A 17,350-nucleotide genomic window follows, 5' to 3' on the forward strand; every position below is an offset into this window, starting at 1 on the left:
ACAGTATTTTATAACAAGGTGTACTGAAAGAAACACTGTGTTTAATTTTGATTCCCTAACTTATTTAAATCTACTGTAAAACCTCTACTTCTAAAAAACAGTCAGTCGATGAAGTAAGAAGATAATATTTACAACTACAACAAAAGAAATTAACAATTTTTTTTACATAGATGTAACTGAAACGTTCGTATTTCAAAAACGTTTCGACTTATTTTTAACTCCACCTAATGAAGTTATTAAGTAAAATTAGAAGTTGCACTTTCAAATTTTGCAAAATTGCGCAAAACTTTTCAGTCTAGGAATTTCATTCATTCTTGACATTTTCGCCTCGCAAAATTCAGCTAACGCCCATTAGCTCCTCCATCTACTGACGAGCACAGCGCTCTTGCCAATTACCCAAACTGATGCTAATGTTATGGTACAGCAGGCTCAAAGCGTACCGAGCACTCGAGCCGCCTCCAGGAGGACTTCGGTCTGTTTGAGCGAGAACAGGAGCGAGGAAGTGGAATTATCGGCCGTTTCGAAGAGGCCGAGTCTGTTGAGGGTGCCCTCGGCCTCCAATCAGGAGATTTCCGCCAACAATAATGATGTAAGTGCCGACAACACACAAGTCTACTTGAAACTTATGATTGTTGCAGAGTCCTACAAACTTACTGTCACCGACGCGAGGTCCTTTCACTAGAAGGATATCGTCCGTGATGTTCAGCGACGTGATCGTTCTTCACGGGGAGAACGACACATTGCCGGGGTCCTCGTCCAACATCGATAAGAAGAACGTCTGCTCGAGCGAAAAAACGACCCAAGCCGGTGAGTTTTTACACCTCTGGAGAGCTTTTGCATGTCTTTTGTTGAGTTGGTTCTTCGGGAGATTTAAGAACTGAGATCACGGTTATGGTTTATGTGCTTGTTTATGTTTTTGCAGGAATTTGATGGGGTGGACTTGTTGCGTGAAATTATCGACGTGGTGGGAAAGCAGGACGGTTTTAAATAAATTTGCACTTTTAGAACGTTATTTTTCTATGCATTAAAAGGGTGAGGCTAAAAATTTTATATAAATTTTTAAATTCAGGGGAGGTTATAAGGGCGTGAAAAATTGTTTGGTGTTGCATGCTTGTCGGCCTTGTAGAGTTGAATATCAGTGCCAATTTTTGTGATCTGGAACATACACCAAAGGGCCGTTCAGCAGCGTTCAGCAAAATTTGTCGTCACACATTAGAGACCCCAATTACCCAAATGAATTCAGTGAACATTTGTTTTTAGCGAACATTTAGGTAATAAAGAAAAATATTTCGAATCAAGCGATTAATTAACTATTTAATTGATGTAAAATGTTTACACTCTTTGCCACAACCGAAACAATTTTAATTTTTCATGCAACTTTTTGCGTCTTTATTTACCATCAATAAATTATATTTCTGCTAATTTGGGTTTGTCTGTCCACATTACGAGTATTTGTGTTTATTATTCGTCTGTTTGTAATCTCGCAATTTATTTACGTTACGACTATTACGTACACATGTAGACCCCCCACCTTTACATGTAAATATCATTAACATTATTATTACGAAACCCAAATTGGTTGTGTTTGCAAATGTGGCCCAACATCCCCAAAAGGTTGCCGACCCCGATTTAATCAATAATGTCGGACTTTGAAACTTCCACATACCTATCACTAATTTTATCTCGTCGACTGTTTTGTGTTGATTTTGAAAGGTTTGTTTTCAACGTTGAAAAAATATGAAACGGATTTCATAAAACATTTGTTATATTTTTTAACGACAATATTAAATACTTGGGTTGTTGGCTGGTTAGAAATTAAATTTAAGCTAAATTAATTGCCACAGTATTGTTTTTAATTATTTTCATTATTTGTACTTTCCCGCAATTCACTGGTAGTCCACATCTTTTTGTGTGTTCAGTCCAGGTCTCCATATTTGTTTTTCGGTTCTCTTCTGAGTTTGCAATAAATCTTTTATCGTTTCGTTATTATATCATTCAGTGGGCGGATAAATAATAGCGAGCTCAATCCTCCTCTCTGTCTCGCTCCATCCACTGTTTTAAAGGGTGCTGATGTTCTGTTCCCTGGCCTAATTTCATTAGTTCTGGTTTCGTATAGGGTTTTTATAGTTCTTATTACGTCTAGACTTACCTCCTTTCCTTCAAAACTTGTTCACACTGCTTCTGTTTTAATTGATTCTATGAATTATAAAAAATCCAAAGATTCGAAAAGTTTCAGAATCTAGTGGTTCCAGCAATTGTAAAAATTCTAAAGATTTTAATGATTCGAAAGATTTTAGGAATGCTAATATTCCAAACATTCTAAAGATTCTAGAGATTCCATAGGATTTGGAGATTCAGAGATTCCAAAGACTCTAGTTGCTCTGGAAATTGTAGAGAATTTGGAGATTCTGGAGATTATACACATTTTACGGCCTAAAGATTCCACGCATTCTAAAAATTCTCCAAATTTCATAGCATTTAGAGATTCAGAGTTTTCCAGTAATTCTAGAACTTGTAGATAATTTAAAGATTCTAGAAATTGCACAAGTTTTTGAGTCTCACGATTCCAGGCATTCTAGAAGGTCAAAAGATTCTAGGACCCAATTTACAGAAAGCGAAGTTAAAGTTAATTCGAGATTAATTTTTAATTGAGGTTCGTCGCTAGGCAACGTGCAGGTTTTAACCAATCACGGCCTCATATTCCACATTTTAATCCTGTCTTAAACTAATCGAGGATTACATATTTAATTCGCTGTTCTATAAACCGGCCCTAGAGATTTTAAAAATTCTAGATATTCTAAAATTCCTGGAGATTTTAAAAATCCTGGAGATTCCAAAAATTGTAGAGGTTTTAGAGGTTCTGGAGATTCTGGAGATTTTAAATATTCTGGAGATTCTAAAAACTAAAAAATCAAGAAACCGAAATTCCAAAAATTAAAAAATTTCACACTGAAAAATTGAAGAAACGAAAAATTAAAAAAACTGAAGTTGAAGAAAAAAAATTGTAAAATTGGAAGATCCAAAAATTGAAAAATTAAAAACTGATAAAGAAATAAAATAAAAAACCGAAGAAATGAAAAATTTTAAAATTTAAGATGCGAAAGATTTTAAAATTATAAAAAATCCAAAGCCAAAGATTCCAAAAGTTCCAGAGTCTAGCGGTTCCAGCAAATGTAGAAATTCTAAAGATTTTAATGATTCTAAAGATTTCAGAGATTCTAAAGGTTCCAGACTTTCTAAAAATTCTACAGCTTCCATAGGATTTAAAGATTCACAGATTCCAGAGATTACATCTAGACTCTAGTAAGTCTGGAAATTGTAGAGAATTTGGAGATTCTAGAGACTGCAGAAATTTTAGAGTCTAGAAATTCTCCAAATTTCATAGGAACTAGAGATTCAAAGTTTCCAGGGTTTCCAAAGATTCTAGTATTTCTAGAAATTGTAAAGAATTTAGAGATTCTAGAGATTGCACAAATTTTAAAGTCTTGCGATTCCAGCCATTCTAGAGATTATAGAAATTCCGGAGTTTTCAGATTCTAGAGTTTCTAAAGCTTTCCTATGAATCTTTAAAATCACTAGAATGCCAGAATTTAAAAAATTCTAGAGATTCCAAGAAATACTAACTTTTAGAATCTAGCGGTTTCAGCAATTCCACAGATTCTAAAGCTTCTAGAATTTCGAAAAATTCTAGAGGTTTTAGAGATTCTAGAGTCTGGAGATCCTAAAAATTTTAGATATTCTAAAAATTCGAGAAATTCTAGAAATTCCAAAAAATTTTAAAGATTCCAAGAAATCTATAGTTTTAGAGTTTATCGGTTCTAGCCATTCTAAAGATTGGAGATACTAAAGATTCGAGAGATTCTAGAAATTATAAAGATTCTAGAGGTTCTGGTTTTAGAGATTCTAAAGATTTGAGGAAATCCAGAAATTTCAAAAATTCCAGAGATTCTATAAATTCTAGAGGTCTTAAAGATTCTAGAAGTTTTGTAGATTTTAAAGTTTCTAGAAGTTTTAGCCATTCTAGAGGTTTCGGAAATTGTGGAGATGCTACAGATTCTGGATTATAAAGATTCTAAAGGTTCTAAGGATTTTAGAGATTCTAAACATTCAAGAAATTTTAGAAATTTCAAAAATTCTAGAAATTCTAAAGATTGTTAAGATTTTGGAGATTCTGGAGATTCTAGAGATTCTAAAGATTCCAAAGGCTCTAGTTGATCTGGAAATTGTAGAGAATTTGGAGATTCTAGTACAAATTTTAAGGTCTAAAGATTCCACGCATTCAAAAAATTCTCCAAATTTCATAGCATCTAGAGATTCAGAGTTTTCAAAGATTCTAGTAATTCTAGAACTTGTAGAGAATTTAAAGATTCTAGAAATTGCATAAGTTTTGGGGTCTAACGATTCCAGGCATTCTAGAAGGTCAAAAGATTCTAGAGATTTAAAAAATTCTAGATATTCCAAAGTTCTTAGAGATTTTAAAGTTCTGGAGATTACAAAAATTCTAAAAGGTTTAGACATTCTAGAGATTCCGGAGATTCTAGGTTATAAAAATTATAAAATCAAGAAACTGAAAAATCCAAAAATTGAAAAATTTCACCTTGAAAAATTGAAGAAACGAAAAATTAAAAAAACTGAAATTGAAGAAAAAAAAATGTAAAATGGGAACATCGAAAGATTGAATGAAAAATTAAAAACTGAAAAATAAACAAAATAAAAAACTGAAAAAATGAAAAATTTAAAAATTTAAACCTCTTAGAGGGTCTGGAGATTCTGAAGAAGATAATGATTGTGCAGATGCTAAAGATTCTGAAAATTCTAAAGATTTTAAAAACTTTAAAATTATAAAAAATCCAAAGCCAAAGAATCCAAAAGTTTCAGCGTCTAGCGTTCCAGCAATTGTAGAAATTCTAAAGATTTTAATGATTCTAAAGATTTCAGAGATTCTAAAGGTTCCAGACATTCTAAAAATTTTAGAGCTTCCCTAGGATTTAAAGTTTCAGAGATTCCAGAGATTAGAAAGACTTTAGTCTGGAAATTGTGGAGAATTTGAAGATTCTAGAGACTGTACAAATTTTAGAGTCTAGAAATTCTAAAGATTCTGAAGATTTTGGAGATTCTAAAGATTGCAGAATTTCGAAAAATTCTAGAAGTTTTACAGAATTCTAGAGTCTAGAGATCCTAAAAATTTTAGACATTTTAAAAGAAGTTCTAGAAATTCCAATAATTCTAAAGATTCCAAGAAATCTACAGTTTCAAAGTGTATCGATTCCAGCCATTCTACAGATTGGAGAGATTCTAGAAATTCTGGAAATGCTAAATATTCTGAAGATTTTAAAGATTTGAGAACATCTAGAAATTCCAAAAATTCCAGAAATTCTATAAATTCTAAGGATTCTAGAAATTATATAGATTTTAAAGTTTCTAGAGGTTTTATTCTAGTGGTTCTGGAACTTGTGAAGATGCTAAAGATTCTGTATTATAAAGGTTCTAAGGATTTTAGCGATTCTAAAGATTCAAGAAATTTTAGAAATATCGAAAATTTTAGAAATTCTACAGATTGTTGAGATTTTGGAGATTCTAGAGATTCTAAAGATCATAAAAGTTCCACGAAATCCATAGTTTTAAAATCTAGGAGTTCCAGCAATTCTGGAACTTCTAATGATTCTAGAAACTCTAGAGGTTTGTGTTGAAGATTCTACAGATTCTAGAGATTCTAAACATTCGAAAAATGCTAGACACTCTAAAGATTAGAAATTCTAGAGATTCTACGGATTATAGAGATGTTAAATATTCTAAAAATTCAAAGAAATACACAGTTTTAGAGTCCAGCGGTTCTAGCAATTCTAGAGATTCTAAAGATTCTAGAGGTTCTAGAAATCCTGAAAATGCTAAAGATCATGGAGATTCTAAATATTCGAGAAATTCTAGAAATAATGAAAGTTCTAGAAATTTTGAAAATTCTGAAATTTCTAGAGGTTTTAGACGTTATAGAGGTTCTGGAAATTGTGGTATGTTGTTAGGGATTCTGGATTCTAAAGATTCTAGAAGTTCTAAGGGTTCTAGAGAGTCTGTACAAACTAAACAAATCGAATTTCCGGTCCAAGAATATGTCTATAGAACTAGATATCATTAAGGAATCCGATACTTCAAAGCCCAATGGAGATTTTTGAGTCGTTTTGGAGTTGTGTCTCGTTAAATTTGAAAAAGACTGTTTCAACTCACAAATGGCCTTTACAAACATATTCTTCTCAATAAAATAAACAAATGAGGTATCCGACCTAAAAATTGCCCAATACAACCAGAAAACTTCAAGGGATCAAATGCCTAAAATAGCAATGTCGAGTTATGTCTTGTTAAATTTGAAAAAAGGCTGTTTTTAACTCACAAATGACATCTTCATATATATTCGTTTCTACAAACTAAACGAATGGAATATCTGATCTAAGAATTTCCTTATAGAACTAGAAAACTTCAAGAAATGAAATGCTTCAAAGTCTTTGAAAAAAGACTGTTTAACTCACAAATGACCTCTACGGATATATGAGTCTTTGCATACTAAAGGAATCGAGTATGCACCCTACAGATTCGCTTGTAGAACTAAAAACCCTCAGTAAATCCAGTGCTTCAAACCCCAATGGGAATTCTTATGCCCTTTTGGAATTGTGTCGCCTTAAATTTGAAAAAGGCTTTTTTTTAACTCTCAAATGACATTGTCATATATATTCGTTTCTACAAACTCAACGAATTGAGTATCTGGTTTAAAATTTTGGTTATAGAACTAGAAAGCTTCATGAAATGGAATGCTTCAACGCCAATGGGGATTGTTGTGCCATTCTGGAGTTATGTCTCGTTAAATTTGAAAAAAGGTTTTTTACCTCTTCACATATATTTGATTCTACAAAGTAAACGGATCGAGTGTTTTCTCTGCTGTTTTGTTCTAAAATCTGTCCACATATATATATATCTTACACTGCTCATATTTCTTCATCATTTTGTTTCATGCTAATTTCTTTTTCTTAATTTCAGCTGCTGCTCTTTGATATTTTAGTTTCTCTATTATTGTTATTTTTGTAAATTGGACACCCTGTATTGCGTATACATGTGTCCCAGTTAAAATCCCTTGTCTTTATACTTAAGAACTGATAGAAATATTGAAATTCCGTAAACGCCATTATTTTTAACTTGAAGGGGAAGCTTAACTGATTACATTTATTATTATTATTATTAAAATATCACTTTTTAGCTATTCAGCAAGTTCAATTTTTAAAATAATTGAAATTAGTGTTGAGAAAATGCCAAGCAAGTGCTTGTTATGGACACTTTTTGTGCTTTTAAATGCACTTCGTTACATCATACAAAAACAAACTTGACGAAAATACGCAAAGGGTATTTACACATTACAGTGTAATTGCAAACATTCGGTTATTTTTAGAATCAAAGAATATAAATAGCCCCATCCCACCTCTTACAAAAACACTTTAATCTCTACTACCTGCTCTCACATTCAATAATAAATACTCTTCTATGTATTTCCATGATTATCTTTCGGCAATAAATTCCCACCAATACGAGTCCTCGCTTCCAGGTGACGGCAACATCTGGCAAATCTCATCCATGCCGAACCAGCAGCAAATCCTCCAAACTCAGCAACAAATTGCTCAAGACTGTTGCGACCTAATGAACGGTGAAGCGATGACCTGCCAACAACTGCTCGCCCTGGGGGCAATCAATGCGGCTCTGCCCACCGGCCAGATAGACTTTGACACCATCCTGAGCTCCCTAACGAGAGGAATAAGCAACAGAAACCGAAACGCCGAGGACTTGTACATGCAGCAGCTGCCCGATGACGACTTCAGCTGCTGCCACGACCTCTGGCACTGCGAGTCCGAGTACAACAACGAAAAGCGGTCTCGGTTGTATATCGCATGCTGCATGATCCTGAAAGGGATAATCAAGGGCGTGAAATACGCGCGGAAGAAAATCAAGCTTTTAGTTGAACACAAGTACTTCCAACAGGGTATTTTACTAGCTATACTGATAAACACGTTGAGTATGGGAATAGAGTTTCACAACCAACCTGACTACTTGACGCATCTGGTGGAGACTAGTAACGTGATTTTTTCAGCCATTTTTGCAGTTGAAATGCTGCTGAAAATTATAGCCGAAGGGCTGTTTGGGTATATTTCGAATGGGTTTAACGTGTTCGACGGGATCATCGTATGTTTAAGGTAAGTGAAGGTCGGGACGGGCTCCCACATTCATATTTATATTAATGTGTTAAGCTAGAGAATTCCAAAGATGGAGAAATGCCGAACTAGAAATTACACGAGGGGGATGAAATTTGAATGTGGTTTGAAGGAATGTTTGATAGGAGGCTCTAAAAGTAGCAATTTTGTCAAAAGCTCAAGTGGTGGCTCACATTTTCCACGTTCCAGAAGCTTTGTTCCTCTATTGTCAATAATTCAGCTGATTTTAATCTATTAATCATGGCCACTATACACAGAAATAATAGTAGTATACTGGGTGTCCCAATTTCTTGTCCCATTTTAATTTCTCAATTATTTAAAAAGGCAGAAGAAATGACTTCAATTTTTTTAAGCACAATGAAGTATGGTTTCAAGTTAACTCACCTCGATCGATTTTTTTTGGAGGTCAGGCCAGGTCACGTCAGGTCAGGTCGGATCAAATGAGTTAAATAGATTTTTTGGGCGTGGTAACAACGGGTGTTAATTGAAAAAATTATCAAATTGGCGTTGTTTATTGATCCATGCTGCGTACGATTGACATTAGACAGAGTTGTTGAAAAGCGATAATTTTTATATACGAAAGAGTGAGGTTAAGTTGTTGCATTCCACATTTTCAACTGTCATCGATTAAATTTTAAGGTTAATGTAAGACACACTTCATACAGGGTGATAAAAAAAGACGACGAATAAATCCGATGGCAATTCACTAGAAGACGATCCACACCGTCATTTTTTGGTATTGACAGATAAAATTTTTAACAATTTTTACCGGAATTTTAGATAGAATCAAAATTACGAAGTTAATTCTTCAACTTTGAAGTTTAATGTTTTTAAAATTTGGTTCAGGGATTTTTTAACCTTTTTTTTCGAATTCTTCAGAGTCTTCTTAACAACGTATCGTCGTGTTTATCCGTCATTTTTTGATCACCAGGTATATATTTCTCCCAAGCAGAAGCTAAGAAAATATTGCAATAGGGTCCTTCCGGGGAATGGCTACTGTGACATTTTCTACATTTTTCATGACACCTAGAGTGCGAAAAATAGGTCTTCCGTTTTCGTCTGTCAGTCGTCTGTCTGTTGCCTGTTTGTTTTCACCCCCATCAAAGATTTGATGACGTCCCCTCATCATTTTTCACAGTAAAGGTCGTCTAAATTTTATAAAATAATATACTTCTATATTCGTGATTTATGAATCCGCCTTGATTTTTATCACAGTTAATTTACAAAAAAAATGTGTGGAATCTTTCCCACGCGTTTCCGGTAGCTGATATGATGTTAATTTTTCAACTTTTAAATTTAGTTTTTCAACAATTTGGTTCAGGGATTTTTTTAACAATTTTTTTCAAATTCTTCAGAATCTTCTTAACAACTTAGCATCAAGCTTATCTGTCGTTTTTTGATCACCTTGTATACATTTTTCCCAAGCATAAGGTAAGGAAGTATTGTAACAGGGTCCATCTGGCGAATGGCTACTATGATATTTTCTCCACATTTCATTACCCCTAGAGTACGAAAAAAAAGCCTTCCGTTTTCGTCTGTCAGTCGTCTGTATGTTGCCTGTTTGTTTTCACCCCTATCAACGATTTGATGACGTCCCCTCATCATTTTTGCAGTAAAGGTAGTCTAAATTTTATAAAATAATATACTTCTATACTAGTGATTTATGAATCCGCCTTGATTTTTATCACAATTACGTTACAAAAAAAAAATTGTGGAATCTTTCCCACGTGTTTCCAGTAGCCAATATGATGTTAATTTTTCAACTTTGAAATTTAGTTTTTCAAAAATTTGGTTCAGGGATTTTTTTAACAATTGTTTTTGAATTTTGCAGAATCTTCTTAACAACTTACCATCAAGCTTATCCGTCGTTTTTTGATCACCTTGTATATATTTTTCCCAAGCAGAAGGTAAGGAAGTATTGTAACAGGGTCCATCCGGCGAATGGCTACTATGATATTTTCTCCACTTTTCATGAGTGCGAAAAAATAGGTCTTCCGTTTTCGTCTGTCAGTCGTCTGTCTGTTCTCTGTCTGTTTTCACCCCCATCAACGATTTGATGACGTCCCCTCATCATTTTTCGCAATAAAAGTCGTCTAAATTTCAGAAAATAATATATACTTTTGTACTAGTGATTTATGAATTCGCCTTGATTTTTTTTAAAATTACTTTACAAAAAAAGTTGTGCAATATTTTACACGTGTTTCCCGTGGCCAATATGAACTTAATTTACTTTGAAATTTAGTGTTCAAAAAATTTGGTTCTGAGATTTTTTTAACCATTTTTTTTTTCGAATTCTTCAGAGCATTCGTACCAACGTACCATCGAGCTTATCTGTCGTTCTTTGATCACCTTGTATATATTTTGCCCAAGAGTAAGCTAAGGAAGTATTGTAATAGGGTCGATCCGGCGAATGGCTACTGTGATATTTTCTGGACTTTTCATGACCCCTAGAGTGCGAAAAAATAGGTCTTTCGTTTTCGTCTGTCCGTCGTCTGTCTGTTGTCTGTGTGTTTTCATCCCCATCAACGATTTGATGACGTCCCCTCATCATTTTTCGCAGTAAAGGTCGTCTAATTTATAAAATAATATACTTCTGTACTAGTAATTTATGAATCCGCCTTGATTTTTTTCACAATTGCGTTACAAAAAAAATATGCAATATTTTCCACATATTTCCCGTAGCCAATGTGTCGCTTACGCATCAAATACATTGTGGCCCAGTGGGTTAGGTAATGAATTCTTTGCCCCATGTGGGTTCGAATCCCATCCTTACCGAATGTTTTTGTACACTGTGACTGGAATTATTTTTTTTTTTACTTATTGGGTTTACCATAAAATTGTTTTGTTTGATTGTATTTACAGGACGAGGAAAAATTCTGTTTAGAGACTCTTAGACGGTCTTTTTATTTATAGAAATTATCACGAAAAAATTCAATTTGGTAAAATTAAATTTAATCATTTTTCAGAGAAGCGGGATTTGTTGGACTGCCCTTTAGGGACGAGAAAAGTTCAGAAATACTGTAATAAATTCATGTGAAAAATCAAAATTTTCCTAAAAACCAAAGTTTAAACCGCCAAAAAAATTAAAAACACTGTTTTTAATGCATTTAATAAACGTACTATTTTCTGTTTCTAAAAAAAAAAAATAGTTGCCATGCCCGAAAAAGCCAAAAGTGCTATTTCATATGTATATTTCCTTTTTGTTAATTAGTCGTTCCGTATTTCAAACATCTCTTTTTTATAAAAATAACTTCTACCATGTTCCAATGGAACAGCTAAACGGAAACACCCGGTGTACTGCTATTAATTCTTTGAATAGTTGGCGTTAATTACACATTAAAGAAAAGAGGAGACCAAAAGTTCATATATACACTGTTAATAAAAGTACTATAGAATAGGTCACTTTCGGGCCACGGGATGGGCGGCTTCTACGGGCGCTGTTGCTCGGGCGCCTGGGGTACTCTAGTTGGAGAAACGAATCTCCAGTGGTTTCGTGGGTGGCCATAATAGATATAACTAATACTCTAGTTAATATTTAAAAAATACTCGTTATCCTGTCAGTTTTTTAAAAATATGAATTTCGTCAAAAATAAAAACTCGTCCTAGAATTCGAAACAAAGGTAATTTCAAAATTTTGATATTTTCTTTATATTTATAGATTCTCCAATTCATTTAAAAACAATGTTTTGACAAAATAATTATTAAAATTACTAAGAACACAACTTTATGACTTTATGAAAATTAAGAAAATTACTTCGAGTAGTTATTTGAAATATGTATATGTTTAGAATTTTTTCTCTTATAAATATTATAATTACACATGTGATTATAAAAATAAAATATTTATAAGCATTTGCCGCTTCCCTGAAATAAGTGACGAATTTAGCGTGCAAAGGGACATCTACAGATATGTAGAGTGGTAGATTCAACAACAGTTTGTTGCTGTTATGGGGGTAGTCTATGCGCGCGATTGGGGTCCAAGCTATTCGACGGCGTTTCGTCTATCTGTATGTACTTAATCAATGGAAGGAAAAAGGTTAGACTCGGTTGTGACTGATATTTGTGACATCATCACAACGAGGCGGCAAAATTCACAAATCATAAAAGCCAACTTGACGTACAATTTATGAGTTTCTGAAAAATGAGCCAGTGAACGGCGAAGGTAACCGCGTTTCCTTTCAATGCACCTTCAATTGTTTCGTTTCTAACTTCACACTTAACGTAGGTATTTCAAGTTTGGAAACTTCCTTCAAGGAACTTTAACAATGAACTTAAGATTTTCTACCAATTTTTAAATTGAAATCAACAGGATGAAATCAAATATAATACAACAAATGTAAAAATAAGTTTAAGCACCATTAAGGCTTCAAATTTACGTTTTGTACATCGAACTAAAAAATTATCTAAGTTTATCAAGGAGCAAGAATTAATACTAGAGAAAAATTAAGTAAATAAAAATTTATTTTTTCAGCTTACTCGTACAGTTACGTGGTGATTCTCCTGCTAAACTTTAAGATATGTATTTGTTTATAAATGAAGCAATTATTCCATATATTGTAAACATTTTCTAAATTTTCATCATTTTCTCTGGGTTTCCATTCACTTAGGTTTAGGGTAAGATTGGCCACAACAAATACTCAGCAGTAGTTTCAAAATTTGATATGAAAACTGATTTCTAGCACAAAACGTCTCCTTTTCAGAATCTGAGACAACTTTGACTATCTAATTATTCAACTCCACAAAAAAATGAGAAAAAAAATATCTAAGAACAAAACCACATGTAATTTGATAGTTTTCAGGTTGAAGCAGTACCACATCTGCGTGTGACGTCATACTGACCTCCTGAGATGTAAAGTTCTTCTTTCCGATCCAGCAGAAAAATTGCATTAGATGTAATAGTTTTTAGTCAAAAAAAGACAAAATTGAGCTACAATTTTGACACGATAGTAGATAAATCAGCCCATCACGGTGGAATTGCAGCCACATTCAGGTTTCTCTTCGACTTAAAAGATGTTCGTCATTTGAATGTGGGAGATTTTCGAAGGGTATTCGGTTGTCGAATTTGACGTTTTTTCTTTCAGTGGCATTGAACTGTTTCAAAGGTTCCTCGGTCAGTCTCACACGGACTCTGGTCTGTCCGTGCTGAGGACGTTTCGTCTGTTGAGGATATTAAAGTTGGTCAGGTTCATGCCAAATTTGCGTCGTCAGTTGTTTGTGATGTTACGAACGATGGACAATGTCGCTGTATTCTTCTCCCTTCTAATACTTTTTATTTTCATATTCAGGTAAGTCAGTGCGACGTTGAATTTTGACACCACAGAAACAAACTACAGTTACACGAGACGACAAACAACATTGGCGGGGCTAAAAGGAGGGGTTTGGTAGGGGTGGCATTTGATTAATTACCCAGTTAGTTTTCTATTTGATTTGACATAGGGAAATGTTTCCTTTTGAGCCATTTTGTTTGGTTTATTGGTGTTAGATTAATATCGTCGTTTCCTTAAACTCCACATCACTATACTTTTCATACACTCTCTCTGTCTCTTATCCTACATAATTAGCACTTAATTATCAGATAGACAGCACATCATTCCAATATTGTACATAATTCGACCCGCTGAAGCACTCCACTTTTACAAGTCGACAACATAAACATCACAAAATTGACTTATAAGGGCGGAAGCAGTGGGAGTTTCACTCATAGCACAGAATACAGCGAAAATACCAAACATTCCAAATATCACAACTCGACGTTCAAATTAGTAACTGTTTGATTTTTGGGATGTTCTAGTATCCTTGGTATGAATATATTCGGGTGCAAGTTTTGCGAGAATCATGATGCTAACAAAAAATGTTTAACTGACCAAGACGAGGACAAAGATCGAAAAAATTTTGACTCCCTGTTGTGGGCACTTGTTACTGTTTTTCAGGTATTTAAATTGATCAAATTATAACTCATCTATCAAAAACACTCAAACTGACCTTGTTTTTGGTAGATGCCACTAATTTTAAAAAAAGTGCTATTTATTTTTTCATTTCAAACAAATTCGTTCACTCAAGCATAAATAGCACTCGTTTAGTCAAATTAACAATTTTATCTAAAACGATTTTGACTGATCACAACGAAAAGGTAGGTGATGGTTTTTGAAAAATTCCTCTTTCAGACATTTCTTGCATGCGTTTTCCAATTATGCACTTCTCGATTGCGAAGTAACTACATGCCGCTTTGAAAATACGAAGCTCGTTGGTGATCGGCAGCTACTTCCACGATCGCGAACGAGTTTCCGGTTGAGAGCGAATTTTCAAAGTGGGAGGTGACACTACCCTAGCACTACTTCTTCACACTTCACGTCTCTCCGCTTGAACTTTACCAACCACGTTCTGCTGTGTTCAACATGTGTGTCTCGATCAATATGTCACCCCTGCTATTATGTGTGTGTTTTTTGTACTAACAATCATTACAGAAACACGACATACAGTAGAAAATCAGTAGCAAACATTCACATCAATCAAGTAGGTGATTGAAGTAGCTACCAAAAAGTAGTTCACCATCGTAACCAAAATTTGAAAGTAGTTAGTAGTTTGGCATTTTGTTTGGTCGACCAAAAGCAGTTTTACGAACACGACAAACACCACACCACACTAGAAACAGAGATAGACTAGCTTAGTTTCGATTCACAAAATTTTTGAAATACAAAAACACGCCTAGACAGTTACATGTTTTACCATCATTTTGGATTTTGGCAGCATACTTGGGATGTACCTTTTTGGGGGTAAGTTTTGCAACTATAGAGCTGAGGACGGAAGCATTAAAGAATGTTCCTGCGAGATGATCGTCACCAATGACGAAAGGTGCGAATGCGATCGGAAACACTTCAACAATTTCCTCTGGGCCACAGTCACAGTATTCCAAGTGAGACAATTAAACATTTTTCCATACTAACTCTCCACTTCCCACTCTCACACTAGTTCTAACGATCTTTCTTTAGATCTTAACCCAAGAAGACTGGAACGTGGTCCTTTCGAACGGGATGGCCAAAACCTCGCACTGGGCTGCACTCTATTTCGTTGCACTGATGACTTTCGGCAATTACGTGTTGTTTAATTTATTGGTAGCTATTTTGGTAGAAGGCTTCAGCTCGGAAAGAAACGAAAGAAGAGAAAGAGAGCAAAGAGAAATGGCGAGGAGGAAAATGTCGTGCATGCTAGAAGGGGGAAGTTTGAGAGGCAGCTCCGAAGAAACCAGCAGATCAGTTTCGAGTTCCAGCGGAAGCTACACACAGGTATTTTCCAAAAATTTTAGAACCAATCTAATCAGATTGTCTTAGGAGACGAAAAACTGCTGGAGATCTGCTGAAGAACTAAGAAAAGTTAAAGACTTCAATGAGCAGAGATCATCAATCGGCCTAATCAACTGCAACTGTCGAGAAAAACTCATCGAAAAAGAGTGCGGTTTCGTAGATATAACCATCCAAGGACCAGTTGAGCCCAAATGCAACATCCAGAAAGAATCGATGTTGCGGCAGCCGTCGAGACAGGTCAGTACAATTTTTATTTGTGAAACTCACGTTTCCAGAGAGCGTATTTTACAAAATGCATGAAGTAGAGGCAGATAAATATTTCACTTCTATGAATGCGGTAGTTCGAAACACAAACGGTCAGTTAAATTATATTGGAAATTTATAGAGTTATTTACATTATTTATTTTTCAACGCGGAGTTATGTGCACATAAACTAGTCGCCGCTAAAAATATAAAGTTCTTTTCACATTTCGTGCGATGAAATAGTTTTTCCACGATTTATACTACCAAATGCCCTTTTGTTTGACTTTATCACAACAACGGCATTTAATTAAGCGTAGTTGTTAAGTTTATTTAGAAACTAAAGCTAAAAGGATTTTATGTAGATTCCAATTTTATGATCAGTAATTGCAGCTGCATAAAGCACTTCAGGCAATAAATTTCGTACTGCTGAGATAAAATTTTTATTGAAAACGTAGTGGGAGCTGCAAATTTGCATTTAATTCCAGTATCGGCTATATTTCAAATAACAGCGCACGTAATGCGTGAGGATTTTGCTGCTAGATTAGCTATGTTTATTTATTGGGTAATTTGCATTCGCAAAAGTTTCGTCTATGTGTGAGATTTCGGAACGCAGAGGCGACAAATAAATAATTTATCAAATAATGTCACCCTGCATCCCACAAACTTGTGTTCACATAGTTTTGGAAAGTTTGTTCGATATTTCGTACCAAGCAATTCAGGATATTGTCGATGATAAAACTTTATGGGCTACTAGTAAAAATTGAAACGGTAGAAATTATTTTTGGTCTTAAAGATCGCACAATAATTCTTGAAATTTATTCCGTCGTAACCGTAAATAGTTCTATAAGTCACATTTTGTAGTCGGTTTTTCACTATTTGATTTTCACTTGAAAAGACAAAATATTGCAAAAGTTAACATTTTACTGTGGTTTTGTAGACAACAAAAAAGTTTGTTTAGTATCCTTCTTCAGTTTAAACAACTATTATTGTTTTAAATCGCTAGCAAGTCGGCTTCAGACACATGCTTTCTAACCAACAGGAACGGCTCGTTGCTCACGCATACTGTAGTTTTACGTAATTTCAAAATTTTAGGTGACGTATAGGTTATTTATTAAGTATTGTCCATATATTTATTAGAGGTAGTGCAGTAATCTAACTTATACCATTCATCAAAATTGGGTAACATTGATTGCCTGGTCAAATAAGTGATTTTTTTGTTTATTTAAACTGATTTTAAACAATTTCGGCAATCAATGAGAAAATTGTGTAGGTTATAAGTGGCGTAAAAATTATTATCACATGTGGTTACACAATTCGGGTGAACCAGATTTTCTCTCGTGGCTGAGACGTTACGGATCTAATTTTCTTATCTACACAAAGTTGATAAAGATTTATTTAGTACATAATATTTAAAATGATAGCCGATATTCTACTCAAAATAAATAAGTTATCCCAAAATTAGGACTTTCCTTTCCTACAAAAAATATTTACTTAAAAAAATTATTTAATAATTTTTGGCATGACGATCAATGTTTTCAGTGGTAATAAATATATTAATTT

General features: G+C 34.2%; 1 protein-coding gene across 7 annotated transcripts in view; it reads left to right on the plus strand.

Annotated features, from left to right (window-relative positions):
- Positions 1 to 17,350, plus strand: part of LOC135132916 (voltage-dependent T-type calcium channel subunit alpha-1G-like) — a 117,266-nt gene that overhangs the window by 89,153 nt on the left and 10,763 nt on the right. For 3 of the 7 annotated variants that reach the window (XM_064061133.1, XM_064061135.1, XM_064061139.1), the window contains exons 7-13: positions 425 to 589; positions 639 to 807; positions 7,586 to 8,228; positions 13,328 to 13,531; positions 14,994 to 15,159; positions 15,236 to 15,529; positions 15,575 to 15,784. In XM_064061133.1, the coding sequence (XP_063917203.1) occupies positions 425 to 589; positions 639 to 807; positions 7,586 to 8,228; positions 13,328 to 13,531; positions 14,994 to 15,159; positions 15,236 to 15,529; positions 15,575 to 15,784 (1,851 nt within the window). Of the gene's footprint in view, positions 1 to 424; positions 590 to 638; positions 808 to 7,585; positions 8,229 to 13,327; positions 13,532 to 14,037; positions 14,177 to 14,993; positions 15,160 to 15,235; positions 15,530 to 15,574; positions 15,785 to 17,350 lie in introns of all 7 variants that reach the window. The other 4 variants (XM_064061137.1, XM_064061136.1, XM_064061134.1 and 1 more) reach the window with 4 other exon arrangements.

This window comes from Zophobas morio, unplaced genomic scaffold (assembly GCF_036711695.1).
Source record: "Zophobas morio isolate AGI-343-1 ecotype UQ-CSIRO unplaced genomic scaffold, CSIRO_AGI_Zmor_V1 ptg000021l, whole genome shotgun sequence".
Classification (NCBI taxonomy): Eukaryota; Metazoa; Arthropoda; class Insecta; order Coleoptera; family Tenebrionidae; genus Zophobas; species Zophobas morio.